General features: G+C 46.3%; 1 protein-coding gene across 1 annotated transcript in view; it reads right to left on the bottom strand.

Moving 5' to 3' along the window:
• Positions 1 to 13,526: 13,526 nt before the first annotated feature.
• KCNQ3 (potassium voltage-gated channel subfamily Q member 3) overlaps positions 13,527 to 22,166 on the bottom strand; it is a 49,870-nt gene continuing 41,230 nt past the window's right edge. Inside the window, exons 11-14 of the mRNA XM_049632900.1 lie at positions 21,263 to 21,394; positions 18,384 to 18,482; positions 16,618 to 16,702; positions 13,527 to 15,027 (exon numbers count right to left, since the gene is read on the bottom strand). Coding sequence (XP_049488857.1) covers positions 14,293 to 15,027; positions 16,618 to 16,702; positions 18,384 to 18,482; positions 21,263 to 21,394 — 1,051 coding nt within the window. The 3' untranslated portion in view covers positions 13,527 to 14,292. The remainder of the gene's footprint in view (positions 15,028 to 16,617; positions 16,703 to 18,383; positions 18,483 to 21,262; positions 21,395 to 22,166) is intronic.

Raw genomic sequence — 22,166 nt, 5'->3', positions numbered from 1 at the left:
ATTTATCGGCTTGATTCTCTATGGTCCGTTTCCCTGCCAGAGATGTCAGGTTCAGGAGATCAGGGCCCTTCTCTGCCATATTCACTACCACGTTACAGGGGCTAGTGCAATGCTTGACATAAATAGTTCTTGAATGAATGAATAAATCAATTGTTCAGCTAGACCTTTGATAAAATCTCCTAACTGGTCTTTCTCCTTCTTCATCCATCGTCTACATTTCTGTCTAGTAGAAAGGTAATGCAAACTACACATGCAATTTAAAGTCTTCTAGTAGCCACATTTAAAAAGCAAACAAGAATCAGGTGAGATTAATTTTAAGAATGTGTTTTAGGGGCACCTGGGTGGCTCAGTCGGTTAGGCATCCGGCTTCGGCTCAGGTCATGATCTCACGGTCCGTGAGTTCGAGCCCCGCGTCGGGCTCTCTGCTGACAGCTCAAAGCCTGGAGTCTGTTTCAGATTCTGTGTCTCCCTCTCTCTCTGCCCCTCCCCTGTTCATGCTCTGTCTCTCTCTGTCTCAAAAATAAATAAACGTTAAAAAAATTTAAAAAAAAAGAAAGAAAAAAAAGAATGTGTTTTAGTTAGCACGGTATATCTAAACTAGTATCTCAATGCTAAAATCGATATTAAAAATTATTGAGTTTTTTTTTGCACTAGGTTTTCAAAAGCTGGTGTGTATTTTGCACTTCCAGTGCACCTCAATTTGGACTAGTCATATTTTACGTGCTCAGTAGCCACACATGGCTGGTGACTACCATGTTGGATGATACCACTGTCGAAATCAAGTGATTTTTCCAGACCACAAAACTGACCGTGACCGCCTTCAATGGCACCTCATCCCCTCTCAGATGAACCCCGGGTGCGCCAGGCTAACCCACACAGCGTTCCCCATGATCAGACACTGGTCCCCTCCCTACCCTATTTTTTGCCACCCTTGACCTCACGCTTTCTGCTCCATCAAGAGCAGGAAGCCTGGGGTTCCTATTCAAACCGTGTCCTCGCTGATCTCCTTTCCATGGGCCTTTCCTCGCGCCTCCCTCTCGCTGGAATGCCAGGAGCAAGGGAGAGAGGCAGGAGATGTTGCTAGAGAATTAGGAAGCCCTGCCGGCCAGGGTAAGGGCTTGGGATTTAATTTAGCTGCTGGAAGCAGCTCTGGGAGAGTTGAAGCAAAAGAGAGACATGATCTAATTCATGCTTTTAAAATAGGTCTTGGGGTGCCTGGGTGGCTCAGTTGGTGACGCGACCGATTCTTGGTTTTGGCTCAGGTCATGATCTCACAGTTTGTGAGTTCAAGCCCTGTGTCAGACTCTGCACGGACAGTGCAGAGCCTGCTTGGGATTCTCTGTCTCCCTCTGTCTCTGTCCCTCCCCCACTCTCTCTCTCTCTCTCTCTCTCTCTCTCTCAAAATAAATGAACACTGAGAAAACAGGTCTTTGGCTGCTATTTTCTCCCTTCATCTACCCACACCCCGAACTTCACCTTGTCCTTTTTATCTTCATTTCAGACATCTCCTTCTCTAGGAAGCATTGTCGGATTCCCACCCCTCCCATTAAGGGGATTGTATTAGTATTTGTCTTATCCTGCTGTGCTGGGGTGATCTCTTTGCTTGTCTGTCCCCCTCAGTAGGCTGTGTCCGCCTTCAGGGCAAATCCCCTTGTACTTCAAGCCACCACCATGGAGTTTGACAGAGATGTGACAATCAGCACAGGTTTGACAACTAAGTGAATGAATGTTTGTTTTTCTGCCCTTGGTTTTTCATCTGGCTCCTAGAGGACTCCTCTTAATAGCCTTTTTATTTTCTGGGTCTACCACCTTTCATTCATTACTCTGCCCCCTTCAATCTGCATCTCAAACGATTCCTGGAATGTAGATGTTTGGAAGAGACTCCTTGGATTTACCCTTTCTCACTCAAGCTTTGCGAGCTCTTCCTCAAGGCAGGTGTTGTGCTAAGGACTGTGGACACAACAGCGGACAGTTCTTGGTCCTTGCCCCCAGGGAGCTCACTGTCTGTGAGTCATGGATGGTGCAGTATGACTAGGGACACAGAAAAGTGTGACGGTTCCAGAAAGGGCCACCACCCCTGATCTAAAGTGAATCAAGGGAATCTTCTGAAGGGCCAGGATTTTAAATGATATGTGCAGGATAAGTATCTCAGAGCTGATGACCCGGGTAGACCAGTGATTCTCAGACTGGATCATGTGTATTAGAATCTTCTGGAGGGCTTGTTAAAGCCCAGATTGCTGGGCTCAACCCCAGAGCTTCAGAGTCTGGTCTGGCTGGGGCCAGAGAATTTGCACATCCGAGGAGCCTCCATTTGCTGCTGCTGTGATGGCCAGAGGAAGTAGCTGCACAGAGATGTGGAGACGTGGGAGAGGGGCAAGGCCAAATCCTGTCTACAGGAGTAACACAGGAGACTCCTTTCACCTGGTCAGGGTGCTGGGACACAGCTCTGACTAAGAGAGAGGGAGAGAGTTGAGATCTCTGCGCTCCAGGACTTCACATTTCAGTTTGGGGAGATCAGTTACCTCAAAGTCACTGTTCTCATCATGTCATCTCACGGTGAAATGGAGATCACAGCAGTGGCCTCTGCAGAGGGTTATCATGACCGAATGGTCACAAAGCAAGAGCTTACAGTACCTGGTTCTTAGCGGACATTTGATAATTCTTACCATTACTGTCCTAGAAAGAATGCATTTCTGTGCATTTCGTTGATCCCCGGGAGACATACCTACTGGGCTAACCATAATAACACTTCTGGGTGAGAAAAAAAGCCACAGCCCTGGTCCTGCTTCTGTGATTTGCTAGCTGTGTGGCCGTAGTAAATCGCTTAGCCTCTTTGAGCCTCATTTTCAGATACTTAAAAACACAGTACAAAAAAGACAAATGCCGTATGGTTGTACTAACACGAGGTCCCTAGATTAGTCAAAATCATGGAGACAGAAAGTAGAATGGTGGTTGTGGGAACTGGGGGAAGGGGCGTGGGGAGCACCTGTTTAATGGGGACAGAGTTTCCGTTTTACAAGATGCGAGTGTTCCGGAGACGGATGGGGTGATGGCTGCACAACACTGTGAAAGAACTGGGCACACGGAACTGTGCACCTAAAATGGGCACCATGGGCCCTCTCTGCTCCAGGGCCCCCTCCTCTCCTCCCTCTCAAGGCCCCTCCAATCAGGTATCAGACCAGCATCCCAGCAGGACTGACCTTGTCAAGGTCACTATGACCTCCACACCGCCAACTCCTCTTGTTACTCAGCTTCTCGCTAGCACCTGGGGCCACCACTCGACCCTGCTCTTCGGGACCAGGTCTGCACTTGGCCTCCCTAGCGCCACACCTTCCTGGTTTTCTTCTAGCTCAAGTCCTGCTCAGCCTCCTTTGCTGGACTCCCCTCACCTCCCCGACCTCTGGATGTTGCACGGCCCAGTCCTTGGATGTCTTCTTTTTCCTCTCTGTACTTGCTCACTTGGGGATGTCATCTTGTCTCATGTTATCTACATGTTGTTGAATCGATCAATTGATAGATGATAGAGACGCCGACTCAACCTCAAAGGATCTCCTTAACTACACACTCAACTACGTACAAAGGATTTCCACTAGATGCCCCACATGCATCTCAAATTTAACAGGTAAAAAGTCAAATTCATGTCCTTATTGCAAAACGTGCCCCTCCCCTAATCTACTCCCAGCTCAGTTAGTGACACCTTGATTCTTCCAGGTGCTCAATGAAAAATTTTATACCCGTCCTGGATTCTTCTCTTTCTCTCACACCTCGCGTTCCGTTCATCGGCAGAACTTGCCTTCTCGACCCTTCAAACATACCCAGATTGTAAACACTTCTCACCACCTCCAGCCCTGCTGCTCTGGCCTGAGCTCTCACCTGGATTATTGCTAATGCAGTGTGGCTTCTGATTAATCTCCCTGCTTCTGCCCCTGCTACTGTTAGTGGGTTCTCAATATAGTGCCCAGAGAATTGGGCATAAATCAGGTCTAGTCACTGCTTTACTCAAAGTCCTGCAGGGACTTCTCATCTGACTCCGTATGAAAGCAAATGCCCTTATAATGGCCCACGAGGCCATTCATGACCTGCCTTTTGCCTCTCTTATTTCATTTCTCACTCCTCTTTGTTCTGCTGACTCCCTTGCTCTCCACTGCTCTGACACTGATCTGCCCAGGACCAGAAGATAAACTGATGTGGAGGCAGGATACAAGGACAATTGGACTTTTCTCAGGGGAGACACCTTACACGACTTCAGGGAGCGGGAGCCACTGGGTCCCAGGAGTATCTGGGATAGTGGGCTGTGAATGGGCTGCTGCTCCCTTTGTGCAGACGGAAAGAGACTTTCTCAGGGATATCATTTTCATGCTCTTTCTCTGTCATACAGTTGCCAGAGGTGGGTAAACTTTGCTGGGAGGGAAATACATTGCTGTAGAGTAGATACTCTTCTCATAACCGCAAAGTCAGCCACAGGCATTTCTGATGACTGATGTGGACTTTGCAGCACGATGACCTTCTAGCAGAAGAGCGGCTACCTACCCTGGTTCCTGGAGGCTACAGGCACCATTTTAACAATGGATCATGGTCATGGGCGCCATGACCGGCTTGTCCAGTGTGGGTCAAATTTGTCCTTTGGCTTACAGACTAAATTGTGGCAGTCGACCTTACCTTTGTGCATGTAGTGTTTTCAAGTGGGCTTATGTACCAGGTGCTTCTGTCACCCCACCTGGTGTCCCCTCTGCCCACCTCTGAGTTCACTTGTAGTTGTGGTAGACAGGTTGCAACATGCTGACATCTCCACTGGCCATGTCTCTCCACTCTACTGCCTTAGAGCTTTGGCATTTTGGAGCTTGCTCATCTGTAGCATAGGGAAACCTGACAGAGTAGGAGATTTAACACCCCAGGGGCAACCCTCAACCAAGGAAGAATGGGAGTCAGTGGATGAACGCCCCAGATTCCTGTCTCAAGGTGGAATAATCCTTTGGTACATTTCACATGGTTCTTATGGGGTTCCTGATAGAATTGAGCCCAGTTACCTGAAGGATTAGTTTTTCCTTTATTGGCTTTTCTCCCTCCCTTTTCCACTCTCCCCGCTCTCTCAGTGGTGTTTCCTGGGATCACTTTCCAAATAAACTCCCTGAACCCACCATCTTGTTTCTATTCTTCTGGAAACCCAAATTCAGGCAACCTGGTATGTGGGTACAGCTTTTGACTGTCACTCATTGCACATTTGTTACGTGCTATCTCCCTTGCTGAGTTCTCTGTAGATATCAGTTCAAACTTCCCACTTTCCAGATGATGAACTTAGGCATCAAAAGGTTCAGTAACCCCCCAGGGTTCCCCACTCCAACTCTATTCTCATGAGAAAACTTCCCTTCCTACTAACTGACAACAGAGAGAGGCAAACTGATGTGTGCTTTCCTGACTTCCTCCCACCTCACTCACAGTCTCTCTGAGCCATCCATTTGTTCTTCCTCCCACATGGGGTAGGAGGTGAAGCCTCTACAAAGGAAGTAGCACAACGCTTGGGGGTGGGTGGTCTTGGGTTCTACTTGTGACTTATTCCACTTATGACTTATTCCTAATGTTCCACTTCTTGGGGTCTGACCTTGACCAGGTCTTTTTATGTTTCTGAGCTTTGAGTTCCTCATCTATAAAGTGGGAGCGATCAGGTCTAAAAACTGTGAAGGTGGGATAATATTTTACGAAACGCTGTACCTCCAGCCTTTCGAAGGCCTTTGTTACCTCCAGAAACAATAGTGGTTGTTTCTGGGGAGTGTGATTCACACGTTATGGGTCCAAGAGTAATCCACATCACTCTTGCCTCCATCATAGTTTCTTTCTTGAGTCTTTATCCTCGCCCTCTCAATTGTTTCTTTCCTCACATTTACAGATATGCTCATGTCTCCTCTTTTACCCGCCTTCCCACAACCGACAACAGACTGTGTTGTCACTCCATGTTGCCAATGGGGCAAATAACACTCTGTCCCATGACCATTGAAATGTCTATTTATTAATAAGTGGTGCAGTATCTGTTTTAAGATAGAACATAAAAAATCAGGTAAGAAGTGTTTGCATAATATATATGGAAATCAACCGATTAAAGTTGTTCAAATATTGGCCAGAGCCAGAATAGAAATTACACATACAGTTTAAAAATTACAGGAAATCATATTATAAAGAGCACTAAAGGCCACTTGTGGAATAGTTGTGTTCCCGTGTAAGCCAGAATGTGAAGAAAGCCTGCTTGTAGCATGGAGACAAATTCAGGGAGCAAGGCACCAGAATTTTATGCCATTAAAGGGGGTTAAAGAAAATACAATCCAAAATCAAATACAATGGATTCATGTCATTGGAAGTCTCGATCTACTCTGCAGAGATTTGTGTTTTCCATCACTGCTATGTTAGAAAGAAAAAAAAAAAAAAGGAAGAAAAGCATATCCCACTGAAAGCAACGTAGAGAGCATTTTTCTCTTTAAAACAGGAAATGACTGACAAATCTGATGAAGTGGACCCATCTTACTAAGGTGACTTTTGAGATGGGGCAGAGCCTGCCTCGTGTCCCCAACAGCAAAATCTCTGACACTTGAAAATTGGCTGCCACCAATCTTGGAGGTTGTCCTCGCACGTGAATTCTTAACCCTCAAGGAATGTGGAGGGTGGAGCGGCTCCCTCTTCACCTGAAAAAGTATTCAGAGGAGGGCAGGGGCCCAATTACCAGATCAGGTTGACTTCCACCGGGACCTGTGATCTTTTGAATATTGAGGAAGAGAAACACAACTGTTCTGAGAGTTTGGCCTCCCAAAGAATGTTTTTGCAGACTCACCTGTTTCTGCAGGATTTCAAAGCCCTGAAATAAAGTTATAGCCTAGAGATAAAAGACCAGAGGCAGGAAGGACATTTGAGTTTGTTTGGATGAAACAAAGACAGGAGATGCTTGGGGGCAGAGAACAAGGGGCACTTGTGGGATTATCTGCAGCCACCCCAAGCTCCAAGAACTAATGGATTCCACCATGGACGAGGTGAAGAATTAATGTGGCATTATTTTCTGCCACTAACAGCTGGGTTGTGAGCCCACTCAAAGGAATAGGCAGGACCCACTGAACAGCCAAGTGGAACAGCTGACACAGGGATCACTACTCTATCTAGGGAATCAATGGGTCTGATTGTTTTACTACAAAGTCAACTGGATATAGGAGGGCAAGTCTTGGTAGGGGACCCCAGGGCATGATGTGGGAGCATTTCCATTGATGTAGGAGATTCAGTAGGGGGAGGCATGAATTTTGAAGGTACATGAGCTTTGGTTACAAACCCAGCACTTCTATAATGAGTGACCTTTGGCAACGTATCCCCCACCCCCACCCCCTGCCCCCAGCCTCAGTTCTCTCGACTATACGACTATACGAGGGAGACAATAACACCGCCTACATGGGGTTGTGGTGAGGACCGCAGAAGTCAAGAGAGAGACCATCACATCACATGCAACTCAGAAAGACAGTTTGGGTAAGTTTCTCTCCCTTTCCTTGACCCGTCTTGTGGGCAGAAGGAGAGAACGGAACACTGGAAGAAAACACGTTCCCATTTTTCACTCCTCTTAGGCATCAGATTATAGTCCATTTGACAAATATAAGAGGAATTACAAAGATATTCCTAAGCATTAGGCCAGGCTTTTGACTGCTTAATTATAAGTCACACTCAGGTTATTCTTACATAGAGCCCATTTTTGACTTATTTCCCCCTGAAACTTATTTAAACCACAGAACAGGGCTATTTAGAGGCTAAGAAGACAGGTAGAATGACGGTCTAAAATTACTGCCATCATTCTGACTTTGTCTTAGAAATTTCTGGTTCAGTCTGACTCAGGAGACCTGGACGTCTATTTACGGGGTCTAGCAAGGGCTATCGGGAGGCCTACCAAATTCTGGCAAATCTATCCCAAGCACTACATAAGTGGAAACCAACTATGTTAATCCTCATTTGAGCCAACAGAGGCCTGTTTACTTTCTAAAATAATTTCCCAGTTACACAAACATAAGGTGTCTTAAGTTGGATCCTGTCTGCTTCTTTGCAACTTTTAGTGACAACCCTAGAGTGCCAGTTGTGATCCGGCCAACATGGGCATGTTCTGAGACAAAGCAGGAGACAGAGATCCCACTGCAAAGGGATACCTTAGTAGAACTAATGACTTGGGGTCATACTGATCCCCAAAGAAATCACATCCCATTTCCTAAAATCAAGAACACAGATTTTTTTTTCCCAAGGAAGAATCCTGTTAAATTGGCTTCTGGATGAGGATACAACTTGGGTGATGGCTCTGGAGCTGAATGAGTCCAGGGGAGGGGGCCAAAGAATAGAACCAGTCCAGGCTTAGCAGGACAAGGAGGGGACAGAGTTGTCGAGGCCAGAGAAGTGAAGGAGAGTGCTTGCATGGCCATGAGGCTATTCTTTATCCCTTTTCTCAACTGCCCACAGCAGCCGTGGGTTTTGCCAGGCCTTCTGAGAGTCAGCAGGATCTTGGGAGAAGAAACGTTGTCATCTTTCAAGGCATGAGATCAATCATATTCCAGAGACAGGAATGAGTTCCAATCAATGCATCTGGTTTAGCAGTTTCCGGAATGGGCCAGGAAGTTCTCATTCATCTTCTGGGCCCACCTATAATGTTTTCTTCTCGGTTGTTACTTACCGTCCGTATCTGATCTCTGATATCTGGACCAGGAGTTAGGAGACCTGGGTTCTTGATTCACTCTGCTGCCCAATCACTTACTCAGCCACGGAGTGACTAGTGTGACTCCCTTTACTCTGAGCCTCTACTTCCTGATCTGAGCAGAGAAGTGGTTGTTCTTGATGATCAAGGACTCTTCTTGCTCTGAGCATCAAGAATCTATGAAATTGTATCTCCCTGCATCTATTATAATAAAGCAACCTACTGGTCACACTTTTCCTACAGGGATAACAAAGTTGAGGTTGTTAGAGGTTGGGAACAAATCCCCCCAGGGCGAGTTTGAGCGAGCTTGAACCCTTTCCTCTGGAAGTTCTCCATTCATTGCTAGGGTGCTGTCTGACAGACATCATGGCTTGGTTAACTTTCCTCATTGCAGCCACTAGTTCCTTCATATTTAATTATCCCTGCTACTTGGCATTGCCTCCTAGAGATCATCCTTTAAGAGAATGGTCCAACAGGTGGTATTGTGTGTCCAAGGGAACTGCCACAACCCAATCAACCGCAACCCAACAGTCCTGCCACCTTCATTCCAACATTCCTGTCTTTCCTCATTTCATTGGTAGAGATGTACTTAAAAAAAAAAAAGAAAGAAAGAAAGCCATTGCAAAAGTGCCTGAATAGGGATTGTATCTCCACCACTCTTTTTCTAAAAAGGATTTCTTGGGGTAAATTTAGAATTCATAAATAATACCAAAGACTGAGGCAATGGCGTCCATTTACAGTATTAAAAAAAGCACATGTGTAAGAGTCCCCAGCCATCACTGTACTAGGGGCTTTAAATATATATATATATATCTCGATTGTCTCATTTGAACATCAAAACAGACCAGGAAAGTCAAACACTTTTGAGTGTCCTGAGATTCAAATTTTCATCCAGGTCATCTCTAGATCCTTTATATCTGTTTGAGATTTCCACTGCTGGTTTCCCAAGCCATGAAAGCTATAGAGATAGCCTGGTTCTTAACATGTTCTAATCTGGGCATCAGAGAAGTGGTACCTGCTGCCTTGTTTAGGGAACTTTTAGCTCAGTTTCGAGTAGTGTAATATCAGTAACATAAACACTTTGGGTGATTTGGATGCCAAGAAAGGACTTCTACTCTTTGAAAAAGTTCATCTTCAAATAAGCAAGCCTCCAAGGACAAGTGAGGACACGAGGCAAATTCTTAAGGATGCCTGGGGTTCAGAAAGCAAAGGAAATCCATATGGTCCTACGTGCCTTGGAAGCATATTCACAGAAAACAAAGGCCAGCTACGTGGCACCTTCTGGGAGAAGCTGGGGATATGCTTGTCAGTACTGCCCAAAGTGAAGTCAACTTAGACCACTGAACAAATTTCTTCTCTCACTCACTTCAGGAGAATTTGATTAGCAGAGTCCCACTGGCAGAGTGACACTTTTCTCTTGAAATATATGTCTTGGCTAGTACAAGTCTCTCTTGGTCAACATAATGGAATGGAGGTAGCCCAGCTTCTTGCCTGGACTCAATCATTGTAGGGATCTGGAGAGGAGGAGAAAGCTAGTTTTTTCCCAAGAACGTTCTCAGTCTAGAACTTCTTTTGTACGTAGTTTATCTGGAGCTGTAAAGCCCGGTGCATTGGACCCAAACTCAAAGTCCTCATTCAACCACTCAGTCTTCCCTGAACTGATGGTATCGTTATCATTTTGATGGAGAATTCGTGCTTTTACTTTCCTCCATGCTCAATCTCCCACCGATTCCACGTGAGGAAGTGTTCCTATCTGTGCAGATGTCTTCGGGGATAAAATCAGATACTTTCCATTCCTGGTAGACATAATTTGTAGAGACCTCCAATATTAGAGGCCACCAGATTCCTAGCTCTTCGGTGGCAGGAACTGTGGTTTTCTTAACTCTGAATTTCCAGTATGTTGCACAGTGTCTAGCAGACGGCGGTGCTTAGTAAATCTTGTAAATGGGTAAACAAATGAATGTTTTTATTACCTTCTTGGTAGAGTGGCATGGATTTAGGAGAATGGTCTTGCAAATTTGAGTATATCTTATTATATTGGGATTTTCTACAAGTAATTATTCTTTCAACTTAGTGTCTAGGAACTGCCTTGCACAAAGATGGCAAGGCATAATGCATTCACTGCTGACTAATTAGCTCATTTTGAACTATTGTATATCTTGGTGTTTTCTGATGTTTTCATTGAAACTAGAGCTTTATTATATCCATGTTATATCTAAGAAGTCCAAGCTCTTAGTCCCCAGAAAAAGAATAGTCAGTGAATAGAACTTTCTCAGTTTGATGGTTTTTTTTTCCTTTGCCTCTCACAATTTTTTTTCTTAAACTTTTCGTGTTTGCTTGTGTGCTGGTGTTTGATGGTCAAAACGCACACTTGATCTCAACTGCTTTCTTCTCAGCCTGACAGGATCACCTCTCACCTGACATTTGGAAGATAGATTGATCTCATTCATTTTGATTCTGCTAAAAAATGACCTCTTGAAGTGTTCATATATCATAGTGTGACACAGAGAGACTGAATACCTATAATGGGATTATGGTTCCACTCGAGGAAATAATTCCCAGTTTTTATAATGGAATTAATTTGTCACAATTTCATGGTATTCTGCTAAAACTATTGTAGTTTTCCTGCAAGCTTCGGGACCACTGGTAAATCTGAAGTAGAATAATCTTGGGCCACGTTATTAGCCTGTTCTGTTGGATTTTTCCATCATGCTGTTCTTTTGTCTGACAAAAAGATCTTTGTGGAAGCACACGTTGTTTCTCCCCATAACTTAAGTTCAACTCTACACCTTGAATATCTGCTTCATCAATGCCAGCCACGATGATGATGTTGTTCATGAGCAGATAACTTGAACAGATTCGGCTTGCTTTTCTGGGATGACTTTTTTTTTTTTTTAAGGGATATCCAAGCAGCAAATTCCAGAAGATCATTTTTCTTTTTTTTTTTCTTTTAGATGGGAAAGAATAGCTTTTAAAAAGTCTTACCATTTAGTCTTTCATGAAAAATGTGTTTTGTCTTTGTCTACACTGATAATGACAGCTTACTACATGTTGGAGACATGATGATAATTGACACAAACCCAATCTCTGTCATCCTGGCCTTATGATCCAGCAGGGGAAGCTAGGCTGTCCTCCTGTGGTTTAAGAGATAATACAAGCTCTTATCCTTTGTAGGTTTTTTAAAAGAACCCAAGGCGGTCCTCTGACTTTGGATCCATGGTAACTATTTTTAGCTTGAGGATGAGAAAGTTTCACTTATCCTGCTGAGGACTCCGTTGAGTTCCTGGCGAATGCATGTATTTGTAAGGTACTGAGGCCAGTCGCTTCTGCAAGAATATTCATAAGGTAGGTAAAAATAATTGGTGCCTATGTGGAGGCTTTGATTCATTCTCCAGTTTTTTCGTTTGTTTCAAATAACTCATGTACATAAAGAAAACCATAGTAATATGTTAGATGATAGAAGCTCAATCATTTGTAGTAAAAGATTCCAGGAAGGTCAGAAGCAAGAACCAAACCTTAAGGAAGGGGCATTGGGTTTCTTAGGTCATTAACTCCAATGGCACTTTCATGCCTGTGTCCCATTCCCTTTGCCCTTCAGATTGTTAGAAGGTCAAATGGTGCACCATAGGGGAGGAGGTTCATATCCGAAGTGTGTGCTCATTCCTGTGTCTTTCCCACCTCGGACCTCAACGTCAATACCTCTCTGTGAGATACTCCATGTAAATGTCACCTACCTCTGACAATGCCTGCCCTGGGCCAAAGACTGCAGGCTTTGGTTGTGCCCTGCTAACGTCAGGGACCAAACCTTCATTATTATTGTACTCTGAGCCTTTTGCACAGTAGCTGTTGACATGGGGGTCGAAAGGAGCCCGTCTCTGAGAAACTAGTTCTGCCTCCTAACACACTACAAGAGTCCTGCATCAGGTCACAATGAAACCATCAACCAGGTATCTGCCACAGTGGAATATGCATGTAGATGGTTAGGCCCTTTTGATCCGCTTGATGGTCACCATGGTAACCACCCACAACCAGCACTTAGATGTGGGATAACAGCGAGACAGTGATACTGTGGCCTAGTCATTTAGCTAACCCAGCCCAAGCCTAACAGAAACCTTTCTCCATCAAAGTGTTTCAGAGAGTAGTGACATCTCGTAAGAGGCCACAGGAGGGCTTGTGCTTAATATGGAATACTCATCCACGAGGGCAGTGCTCTCAGGGGCTCTGTTCTCACTTTGGCTAATCTTACGGCTACGTGTGGTTTAAAAAATCTGGAGGAGTAGAGTTGGATGATTCTGAAAATTTTGCCCTTTTGCATATTAGTAAATGTTGAAGCTTGCTTGTAGTGTGTGTGTGTGTGTGTGTGTGTGTGTGTGTGTATGTGTGTGTGTGTTTCTGGATCCTAAATGCAATGCGTCAGGCAAGCACATTTTGCAATAAAAGCAAACAGCCCCCTCTTGCCGAGGAAATTGTGTTGTAGGCGCCTGCCACACGACATGGAGGACAGGTATCTTGGCACAATTTCTGGATCCCATCGTATAAAGGGCAGAGTGGCGTGAAAGGAGGAGACCAGGGCATGGAACGAGTCAGCTGACTGGGCTTGGAGTCCCGGATCTCCAGGGGACGATGGACCGACCCCGGCTTGTCTCTACAGGAGTCAAAGGTTTCTCATTTTTACAAAGGAGAACTTGGACCAGATAATTTCTGGTTTCTAATTTTCATCTGAGATGGATATTTTGTACAAGTATCAGGGGGAGGCATGGGAGTTGAAACCTCATTTTGAAGGCACTGAACTTAGCTCCTGCCCAGAGGGGCACCCTACTTCTGATACATTTCATTATCTTTGGCTACATAAATTGGACACGATTTGAACTTGTGTGTGAGTGTGTGTGTGTGTGTATTTTCTCCCCGTCAATTCATAACTCACTTGAAATGCTACACTTGGGATTACCACAGATGAGGAAACCGAGGCATGATACCAGACAATGGCAGACCAGGTGAGGTCCCTTTGAGAGCTTTGAGATGGTTTTGCTAGTTTTTCCTTAATCAGGTAATTTTTAAAATTCTTGCTTTTGGATAGGCGATGACTGCCTTGTTCCTTTCCTAGCGTTTTAGCTCGGTCGGCCACCTCACTGACACGCAATGCATTTTTGCTGAGCAAACTAGTTGCTTGCCGTAGGAAACAGTTAATCACCGAACTGTTTTACACAAAGGGGCAGTGGTTCGAGAAATAACTTAAACTACATTCCCCGCTTACCAAACCAAAACCCAAACGGACAAGTAGCACGGCTCGTCGATAATTTCTCCCCGTACTGGTCCGATCATGATTTAAAGTAAGAACAGCAGAGAAATGTGTATCCTAGAAGAGATTAGCGGTACCATTTATATATTGTAAAGTCATGCAAACCATGCTGAAAAGGAAGCGGCTTCCCTGTGGTGACCTGGGGAGGAAGAAGGCCCTGCCCGGCGGGAGGCCGCCGCGCACATGCATGTGTTTCACGCAGCCACTGGTGGTCTCACTGCTAAGTGTCGGCTGTGAGAGCAAGTGAGCCGTACTACGTGTGTCTACATTACAAGGAGGACGCAGCCCCTGACCCCTTTTAAATGGGCTTGTTGGGAGGGGTCCATACGGAATCAGAAATCCCGTCCCCTGTGGATGACAGAGGCAGGGAGCCACTGGGTGTGAAGGGGTCCGTGTCCGTGTCTGTCTCACCCTCGGCGAGGTAACGTTTCTCCCTCATCCAGCTCGACCCCCCGTTGGGGCCAAACACGTAGTCGTCTCTGTCTTGGGAGATGCTGAAGCCACTCGGAGACCTCTCCAGCTCCTCGTGGTTGACCGACATCAGGGACAGGGGCGTGTCACTGTCCCGCGTGATGCTCCGTCTCTGCCGAGGGGAGACCCGGTCCGAGCAGGGGCCATGCAGTTCAGCCTGGGAGTGACAGCTCACTCGGGAGTCGAGAAGAGTCAAGACAGGCAGGACGGTGGGCCTTTTGGCATACGTCGTTGCCGAGGAGGAAAGCGTCGCCTGGACCTTTCCCGCACTGGGTCCTCCTCGGGGAAGGGTCACTGGGTCATGGGCAGAAAACCCGTAGGGGCCGACTTTGTCAATGGGCACCTGGTGGAAGCTGTAGGGGGCCTCGGGGGGGCCCGTCTCCGAATAGTTGCAGACGATGGTCTTCAAATCAGAACCTCGGTTGTCCTCCATCTTCTCCACGTCGGCCGGCGAGGAGGCGCCCTTGGTCGGGTAGTACTCCGTGACGTGCACCTGCAGCCTCTCCATGTGCTGCGTGTGCATATCCACGAGGAAGTCCAGTTTCTTTCCCATGTCACGAACCTGAAAAACACACGGACCTGGGAATCACTGCCTTTGCAGGGCTGTGGGGGGACCCGTTCCCAGGCGGGAGGAAAAAACCACGGCGTCTACTTTTTGGAAAGCGAGAGGGTTCCTGCGAATCATAATCTTAACCACAGCTAATTATTTCGCGCTTCCTGACTCTGAGCCCCGAGCAGCCGTTACCGCTAACCTAGAACCCACCTGACGGGGGCTTTCCGGGAAGGGAAGGCTGGAACCAGAGAAGTGACCCGAGGACAAGTTTTACCCGAGGAGCAGGTGGCCTTGCTGCTGACAGTGGGGTCAAGGAGAGGGAGTTCTTGATTTGCAAACATTCGCTTCGACAGAAGCACGTGGGTTTGAGTGTCCGTTCTTCCTCCGTGCGGTGTTAACAGAGATACGAGGGCAGTCAGTGGCAAGGGCTGTGCCCCCCAGAGCTGAGGGTCCATGCAGGGGCCTTGGCACGTGAGCCGCCCTGAGGTAAGCTGTATCTGCTCCTACCCGCAAAACTGGGAACCGGCTCTGTCTTTGTGTGTGTCCCATGTGCATGTGCGTGTAGGCACGGGTGACGTTCTCTCCCCGATGACTCACGACCCCCGCCAGGAAGCACGGAACCAGGTAGGGGTCGAGACGGCATCCAAGCCTTCCTGGCAACTAAGACTCAGAGCAGTTAGTAGGTATCTGATCTGCTTGGTGCCCGTTCGAGTTGTTAACTCATCTCATTTCACCACAACCCTAGGAGGGGTTTCACCACAATCCCTAAGACTGGGATTACCTCTCTTCTACAGGTGAGGAAACAGAGGCCCCGAGAGAGGAAGGAGCTTGTCAAAGGTCACAGGGGCGATAAATGGGAGAGCTGAGATTATAAATTAAAATCTTTAAATGAAAAATGATATTCTTGAAATGCCAGGAAGGAATAATCATTCAAGTTTCCTCTTGCCTCTCTTGAGCAGATCCAATTTGGGGTGATGAATAAAATAAGAAGGTTGGTGGGGACCCTAGCGGGAGCTGACAGTGCCATTTATCTGATGTGCATTTGAATGGACTACACTCTAATATAAGCCCTTTGCTGCGGAAATGAGAGGTGAGCTGGGCGCGAATGGCTTTTCTTTCTGCCCTGACCGAACCCACCCACAGCCCACCCTGCTCCAGGCCTCCTCGCAGGGACCACACACTGACCCGGACTCTGAGGGAAGAATTAGGGACCCAGGACATGTGGGGAAGGGAACTATCATTTCTTAAGGGAGCACCGTGAGGCACGTGGGAACAGCAGCAATATTTGCTGAGTGTCTATCGTACGTTGGCCACTTGTCTACGTAATTCGCATGTACCAACTCATTCAATCCTCATAGCAACCTTATGAGGTGTTAGAATCCCCATTTTACAGGTGAGGAAACTGAGGCTTGGCACAATGAACTTGCATGTGACACCGAGCCAGTAAGTGCCAAATCACGATTTAATTTCCACATCCTTCTTCTCAATGGTAGATACCCAGATACTCAACCATCGTATCTCCCGATGGAAGAAAAAAATGACATTTGAAAATAAATTTTATATGCTTTTTTTTTTTGGTAAGGAAAAGGAAAGACCTACCTGTCTTTCAACTTTCACAAACTTCCCCATCATGCTTTGGTCTTCGATTTCTGATGTGGATGTTCTGGCTACGTACGGCTCATTCCTAGGAAAGAGCCAACGAGTCTGTAAGATTGTTGTATCTGTCTTTGCTTTGCCAGGCTGTCTCAGCAGAGCGGACCATGGTCCCTGGAGCTATCGTTCCCATGCTCATGCTGATGCAGTCTGGAAGAGGCCCGCTCAACTCTGGAGGCACATGTGAGTCAAGAAAGGCTAGCATTTTCCTGCCTGCAGCACTGGTATCTTAACTTTCTCTGCAGCAATTATCTGAAGCCAAATACAAAGCTGTCTTAGGAGGCTTTGGGTCAAAGTTAATACATCAGCTAACTGAGCCTTGAGGGTTCAGTGCCTTTAAATTATAGTCCTTTCTTTGGCTTTTAGCGTTGGACTATGGCGGAGAGCTTCTACTCCAAGGGGTGTGGGGTAGGGTGGGTGGGGTGGGGTTGTTCACTCTCTGAAATCCTATACAGTGGGTATCAATATCTCCTCTGTTACAGATGCTGAATCTGGAGAACGATGCAAAAATGGATGCTGGCGGAGAAGGGGTTGAGATGTGCCTCGCACGGGCTCCATGCCGGTGTGGGTTACGATCTATGTAGAAGAGAATCTTCAGGGAGCCCGGCTGTTGCTCAAAACCATTGCATCAGGCACTTTGTAGGTAGCTGGTTTTCTCTCTCATAAGCTACTCACTCCTGCTACATTCCTGGCCTGTCTCCGGCTGAGTGGTCTTGAATTAAAGCAGACATCAGAAACTCGGGGCCCACGTGCTAATTCTAGCCCACTAGTGTTTTCCTTGGCTCAAAAAGTTTTAAGACATTTCAGCCATTTCAAAAATAAGAAAGTTCACGTGACATCTGGATAATGGGCTCTTCCTGACAAATTAGACTATCCGGAAACAGAGGATATTGATTCCTGACATTAGCACAGCAGATCGGAGTGACAATGACCTCCTTTGGTGACGGCAAGTGCCCTCTAGGTTGTCAGGGCCCACACTCCCTTATTCTATCCCCAGGACATCTGAAGGTCAGATGCCTTCCATCATCACTCTTACACTCTTGCTTCATTTCTAATAAGGAGCCTGGTTGTTATAAGGTGTGTGTGAGCTCTTAAGCCTGACTCCCTTCACTCATTTATGTTCCCTGCTTTGAAGCCCTCTGGGAGTAAAGAAGGTGTACATTCGGGCGTTGGCCTTCCGACGGGACTGCTCCCGGTTCCTCGGGACCTGTGCAAGGAACATTTCCAAACACTTTGTGTGGGATGAGCAGAACTTCCCTGCTGACGGACACGCTCTGCCCGCGATGATGTGGCGAGAGGCCGCACATCTGATTGCCTTCTCTGGTACTGGGATCGGTCAACACAGGGCCGACTATGTAGGCAAAGCCAAAGGCTGACCGGAGAAAGAACGCCTCAACTCTGCCCACACGAGCTATTCTTCCCATTCCAATAAACTCACAGGCCTCATCTTATTTTATAACACAGACATTATTATGTTCATTTTCATTAACCGTGGAAGGGAGTGTCCCCCACGTGGTCTGGGAAGAGGGGCGGGCAGTCTTTTGTTACAGAAACCTCACAAATGGCCATAAGCCGGACAGAAGAGGCTTCAAGCTCTTTTCTTCACTTTCCTGAGGGGAATGGCCACCCCACCCAACCATGAAGGGAGCGAGCTGAGATGTGGGGATGGGGATGGGCCACGCCGCTGGTCAGTCCACGTCTCCGCGCCCCACCTGGGAGATTGCTGGGATGGGTAGGTGAACGCTGCCCCTCTCTGAGACTTCTTGTGTTTTGGGGTAGACGGAGGTCCAGGGGTGAAAATCATGTCTATTCTGGAAGAGACACACAAGGAGGGGATTACATTACAAAGAGCATTACAGGTAAAGACAGGAGAACAACTCCTTCTATTCTCTCTTTAGTCAGGCAAGGTTTGAAATATACAAGAGAAAGGAAAGGGGGGGTAGGGGAAGAGGGAGAAAGCGGGAGCGAAGGAGAGAGAGAATTTTTAATTCCCATATATTATTACTATTATTATTATTATTTGGTCCAGCGATATGAGGGTATCTCCCCATCCCAGGGGAGACAGGCAGCTCAACCACAGAGAGAGGGTGAGGGTCACATCCTGTTAGCTCCTATAGGAAACGTGTGCTACAAGCCTGCCTGGTCTTCCAGGTCTTTCATTCTTTCCTCAAACATCTGACTAGCGAGTTTTCTTGACAAACCCTAGGCTTCGTGTTCAGCCGTGCACATCTCTGCTATTCTGCAGGCTTCCTGGCCATTGGAGGGACGGATCCACACCCGCCCTGCACCTCACTTCCATTTCTGCATGAGGCACTGGCTCCCCATCCATTTCACTCCGAACACAAATGGAGACAAATGTCCCCACAGCCCTGTGGGACTGGGACGGGTGTGGGAGTGACCTCGAAGGTTCATCACAGGCCCAGGACCACAAAGGCCACGCACTCCTCCGCTGACACCACCATGTACTCAATCGCCCTTCTTTTCTCTCTGGTCACATATCAGCATGGCTGGGGATATGCAGTTGGCTACCCAGGTGGTCAACCTCCAGCCATGACTCTTTGGAATACTTGTGCCTATAAATACTGAAAGCAACAGCAGTGTGAAGGTCTACACTGCGTGCGTTAAGATGGGCCAATATTTCTGGGGCTCCTGGGTGGTTCAGTCGGTTAAGCGACCCACTTTGGCTCAGGTCATGATCCCACTGTCCTTGAGTTCGAGCCCTACACTGGGCTCTCTGCTGACAGCTCAGAGCCTGTTTCGTATCCTCTGTCTCCCTCTCTCTTTACCCCTCCCATGCTCGCTCTCTCTCTCTCTCTCAAAAATAAATAAACGTTAAAAGAAAATAAAAAGACGGGCCAGTATTTTGATCTGGTGTTGTCCTAGACGCCAGGCTCCCTCCATCTCTCAGGGAGCCATATTTGCAGAAATAGCAGCATGTTAGGCTCAGAACTCATTCGCAAATCTATTCGTGAAGCAGGCATTGAGCACTGACTGTGTGCCCGCCACTATGCTAGGAAGTCACGGTCGATGTCCCAGGTATGGATTAAGCAAGGTCACAGATAAGCGTTCCTCCAACCCAACATCATCGTTAACTTCCAACTCATTCAATCTGATGGTCCTGTTAATTCTGCAGGACACTACGGCAGAGAAACATTATTCAGATGAGAAACCTAAGGTCCCAGCAGGACTGGACTTGTGTCCACTGGAAATCTTACAAAGGCCAGGGAGCGAGCCTCCTACAGGGCTTTGGTTTCATGATGTCAGTTCTATGCCTTGACATCATATTGTCCTTCAGTTTTTTAAAATGGTTTTCACTAAATTCTATCCTGAAATCATTATTACACTATATTTTAACTAACTTGGATTTAAATAAAATTTAAAAATTAAAATAAAATAACGTACGTGAATATTGACTGAAGTTGTAAAAAATATTAACATATTATTGTTACTGTAACATCTACGTTAAGTAACATTAGGAAACACACACACACAAATAAAATGGTTTTTCTTATTAAAAGAATATTTTTACAATTCATTAAAGATTTGATAAATTTAAAAACCGGAAAAAAAAAATCACATATGGACTCTCTCTCTCGGTACAGCCACTGTAATCCTTTGGCGGAAGACGTAGTCCTTTTCTGTAGGTTCCCTATGGGGAGTACATGTATATATTTCTGAGTAAATGTATGTGCATGTGTTTTTGTAATCATATTGTATGTATATATTATTAGTGTCATAAGATCGATGCAGAGAATATGTATCAACATAACCATTTGTATATACTTAAGCATATGTATATATGTCCGACTATTATTCGTAATCATATTGTGCATATATATATTGAAAGAGGACATAAGTTTTTAATCTCGTCCTATACATTTTCTAAATGTCATTTGATGGTTGCATAACTTTTTAATGAGAGCAGACACCATTTTTTTCTTAATCGGTACTTATATAATTGGGGAAGTGGAGTGTGGTGTGTCAGACAGAACAGGAGTTGTGTAGCCAGTTGGATCTCGTGTGACTTCCAGCTCTGCCACTGATTAATCTTGGGTAACTCCATTGCCCTTTGAGCTTTGGTTCTGTCATCAGGAAAAGGACACCCAATGCAATACCTTATGAGGTTACAAAGGATTAGGCACATAGGTGTAGGTGTTCAACAAAAATGGTGGCAATTATTATTTGGGCATTGATGTGTTTCCATATTTTCACTATTAGAAATAACACTCAAACATTTCCAATATAGTGAACAATTTGTATTTAGAATTGGGCAAATTGATATCACCTCAATCTTGTTGGCAACATCCAAAGTATAATAGTCAGGGGCTAGCCAGACATACGCCTTCTCTCCACCAGGACCGATTGGGGTGTTGACCTTGGCCAAGGTCAATGTCACAGAGCTTCTTCACGGCCTGTTTGGTGCTTGTCGGCCTTGACGTACACAGTGCTCGATGAACGTTTTTGTTCTTAAACTTTCTCCCCGGCATTCTGGATCATTTCCGAAGGCCTTTCACCCTAAGGTCTGGGCTCATCTGGCTTTGACTCCTTAGTGGTCAAGAGAGCATCATTCCTCCAGAAGCCACTGTCTTACCTTGTCTGGAGGTACTTGATCCTGGAGAGCATGTCGAGATGTCCTGCAGAATACTGCTCAATCACATCCTTCACGTCGTAAGGCCTCAAAGTCTCCTTGAATTTTTTTTTATAGAGACGGAATTGTAGAATTCTGCAAGGTGAGGTAGAGACATTTGTGCTTCGTGAGTAGAGAGAGAAGGAAACTATAATTCGAGTCTAACAAACTCAGGGGCAGGGAGAGAAAAGAACCAAAGAGAAAACGACTTGATGGTGGGAAGTTCCAACTCATGGTCCCGGTTCCCTTCAAACCACCCAGAATGAGGGTGACTAGTGTATCTTGTCTTCATGATTACCCCCCTTCAATCATCTGAATAACGAGAAAGTCATAGTAACAATAAGAGCTAACATTTACTGGGCATGCACTATAGGGCAGACACTGAGCTGAGTATGTTACGAACCATCCGCTAATGGATCAACTCGTAGATGGTACGGCTGTGGTCCAGAGAGCGCCAGCATCCTCCCAGGGCCATCTGGCTAATAATGTCGGAGCTGTTCTCAAACCGAGGTTTGTATGCTGACAAGTGTCATGCTCTTAATCACTGTGACACACTGCCTTCTATTTGAGGACAGCTGACAAATTTCTTCCTCAACAGCCTCTTTAATTATTTGGCTTGTGAGCGCCGAGAAAAGAGAAACTAGCTTCTGTTCTCAGGTTTTCTCAGTCAGGTGGGACACCTGAAACTCAGAGATGCCAAACCCTCATCTCTATAATCCTGGGAACCAATAAAGGCACCCCAGATGGCTAATGTTCCTTGAAAACCCCATCACGGGGTCAACCCCCACCAAGCACGGCGTCCGTTAACACCCCTAATGGTAGGCCGGGGCTGGGAAACACGGCCTACCCCAGGCCCCGCCGCCCCCCC

The sequence above is a fragment of the Panthera uncia genome, chromosome F2, assembly GCF_023721935.1.
Source record: "Panthera uncia isolate 11264 chromosome F2, Puncia_PCG_1.0, whole genome shotgun sequence".
NCBI classification, from domain to species: domain Eukaryota; kingdom Metazoa; phylum Chordata; class Mammalia; order Carnivora; family Felidae; genus Panthera; species Panthera uncia.
This window is presented reverse-complemented; position numbering and strand designations above follow the sequence as displayed.